General features: G+C 40.1%; 1 protein-coding gene across 6 annotated transcripts in view; it reads left to right on the forward strand.

The window, feature by feature from the left end:
• Positions 1–2,170, forward strand: part of LOC103394159 (focal adhesion kinase 1-like) — a 44,042-nt gene extending 41,872 nt beyond the window's left edge. For 5 of the 6 annotated variants that reach the window (XM_025065013.1, XM_025065015.1, XM_025065012.1 and 2 more), the window contains 4 exons: positions 166–321; positions 433–513; positions 629–714; positions 1,095–1,236. In XM_025065013.1, the coding sequence (XP_024920781.1) occupies positions 166–321; positions 433–513; positions 629–714; positions 1,095–1,221 (450 nt within the window). In that variant the 3' untranslated portion in view covers positions 1,222–1,236. Of the gene's footprint in view, positions 1–165; positions 322–432; positions 514–628; positions 715–1,094 lie in introns of all 6 variants that reach the window. The other variant, XM_025065011.1, reaches the window with a different exon arrangement.
• Positions 2,171–2,914: the final 744 nt, after the last annotated feature.

The raw sequence follows: 2,914 nt of genomic DNA on the forward strand, positions 1-2,914 counted from the left end.
ATTGTGATGGTCTAGAATCCTTAGTAAATCCTAACCCTAGTAAATGATTTATATATAAATGTGTGTATATATGTATATGTATATATACACACACATATATATATAACAATCAAGGTAGTTATAGTAAATATAAATAATTAATATTTCCATTCCCTTCCAATTCAGCTACAACCTCAGGAGATCAGCCCACCTCCCACTGCCAACCTGGATCGTTCAAATGACAAAGTGTATGAGAATGTGACAGGATTGGTTAAAGCTGTGATTGAGATGTCCAATAGGATTCAGCCTGCAGCACCAGAGGAGTACGTGCCCATGGTCAAGGTAGGTGGCAAAGATAGAATAAAACCCAAAGTCATCTTGACTTTCCCACTGACTCCATCAGTGCTGTAAAATGTGAGTGGAACACTGATGTTAAATATGTGTGTGTGACAGGAGGTTGGTCTGGCCCTGAGGACTCTGCTGGCAACAGTAGATGAGACGATCCCCGTGCTGCCAGCCAGCACACACAGAGAGGTAAACACACACACACAAATGAACCACAACTTTGGAAAAGTGAAAGCAATTCAAGTGAAAAACGTGTTGTTTTTACAGAATGATCACCTACTGATTTGTCTTTGTGTCATCACAGATTGAAATGGCACAGAAATTGTTGAACTCTGATCTGGCAGAGTTAATTTCAAAGATGAAGTTGGCCCAGCAGTACGTCATGACCAGGTTGGTATTTGTACATACAAACCCACATCAGCTTCACTCACTGTCTCACTTATCCTCTTGAGGCACATATGAACTAATTTAGCCATCCTCACTGGTCGCAGAAGATCACATGGTGTAACCATTCCAGATAGATGACCACAGGTCTATACCAGTACTTGCACCATAATAAAGATAACCCTTTTATAGGAGCAGTTTTGGAAGCCTTTTAATTTGGTATATAACGCAGCAGCTTCTGTCACCGCTTGTAGAATGTAGTATTCAGACAGATGTCTCGCATGTGTCTTGCAAAACCTGGAATATCTGAAAAACTGAAACATTGTTGGAACATACACAACACAAGCAGTGATCACACAACTTCCTTTCTCTTTGTTTCCTGTCAGTTTGCAAAAGGACTATAAGAAACAGATGCTAATGGCGGCTCACGCCCTGGCAGTGGACGCCAAGAACCTGCTGGATGTCATTGACCAATCACGGCTGAAGATGATCACCCAGCCCCGCCCACATTAGCCCAGCAGCCATTGAAGCACAGGTGCATGCAGCGGCCTGGATATTTCCCGTTTATGTTGATAAAAGCACATTGGAAGAGAGCATGAGTGATGATAGGATGAAATCTGCTGATGGACGACCAACGTGACTGACAGAAACAATCAGCGCTTCTCTACTCCTTCAGAACTTCTTTTTCTCTCCAGAGTCATCACTAAGTCGGTTTTGTGTTCATGTGATCTTTTGTTGCATTTTTGTTTGTTTTTGTATTCAGAGGGGAAAAAAACGTATTTCTTTCTCACATGGTATATTCTGAAAACCCTCAACTTCAACTTTTTAGTAAAGTGAACAGATATATCAGAGTTTATCGGCGTTGGCAGGACTTCACTAATGTTGTGAAGAAAGGACACGACGATGAAAGACTCTGCTCCAGGCAGGATGTTACAACTGGAACTGAAGAGCCAGAAAAAAAGAGGAAAATGAAGTTGATGTCCAAATGTCTGAACATGTTTTTATATCAGTATTAATTCTGACTGTTTTCAGCCTCAACTCTTCCTTTTCAGTCTTCCTTTGTACAGAATCAGCAAATGGTGACTGACAGTGAAGCTGCTCATGCAGTACATGACTTTTTTGTCCTCCTACATATATATCTCTCTATCTCAGGCATCAAAACACGGTAAAAAGGTAATATGTCAGCTGAACCTGACATAAAACAAACATAAATATCTTCTTATGAACATTATGAAAAACCGCCACAGGACACTTTCTAAGTTAACTACATAGTTAATATACAAAGAAGCTTTATTTTTTAACACATTTCTGAGACACCAGTTCGACTGAATAAAGGAGGTGGATAAACATTGGATGGAGGGGTGAAGGAGGTGGTGGGAGGGTCACTCTTAAGCTATCATGGAGATGCTAATCTAAATATTGAAACTGCATGATTTCAGTGAAAATAAAAAAGTCAAAATGCTGCTTTTAGCATGAATCTAATGTAGAATTCATATCAGCAGCTTGGTTGCTACATTGACATGCTTCATATCAGCAGCTTGGTTGCTACATTCATTTCATTTGATGACATTTGTGTGATTTCGACATCTTCAAGATTATTTCCTAAAACCTGATTATGTTCAGACTTGTCGATTTTTACCAGGCCAGCTGCACTAATTGATTCCTGTGTGGCTGCACTTAAGAGCCAAGAACAGTATAACATGAATTTTGTTCAACTTTTGGCAGAAATAGCACACAGACCCCATGGTTACAGGGTTTACGATTAAGTGTCTCTCCATCCTTATTCTCCTACTCGTACCCTCTTCTTCTGTGTCAGAATATATTTATTACTTTTAATTTCCGCTCTGCCACCTTTGACTTCCGTTCTCTGGCTTCCTGTCCTCCCTCTAGTGCTAGTTCTCTCTCCATTCCACTGTTCCCTCTCCTCTGAGGTAAACAGCATTCTCAGGAAGGAGCCACATGTACAGTTGCTAAACCAAGCAAATAAAACACTGTTTTCATTAAAATAATTCTTTGTTTTTGTCTTTTCATGACATCACTGTCCTAACAGGTAAAGCTGGAAACACCGGAAGTGCTCCCCTGGTTGGACCTTTCGCGTGTTAGGCGAACGTGATAACCACTACACTACGGAAACTCTTAATGAACTGAAAGCTTGTGGCGTTTTTTTTTCAAAATTGACAATATTTATCTTAAAAGTGCCAAAAAT

The sequence above is a fragment of the Cynoglossus semilaevis genome, chromosome 18 (genome assembly GCF_000523025.1).
Source record: "Cynoglossus semilaevis isolate Cse_v1.0 chromosome 18, Cse_v1.0, whole genome shotgun sequence".
Classification (NCBI taxonomy): Eukaryota; Metazoa; Chordata; class Actinopteri; order Pleuronectiformes; family Cynoglossidae; genus Cynoglossus; species Cynoglossus semilaevis.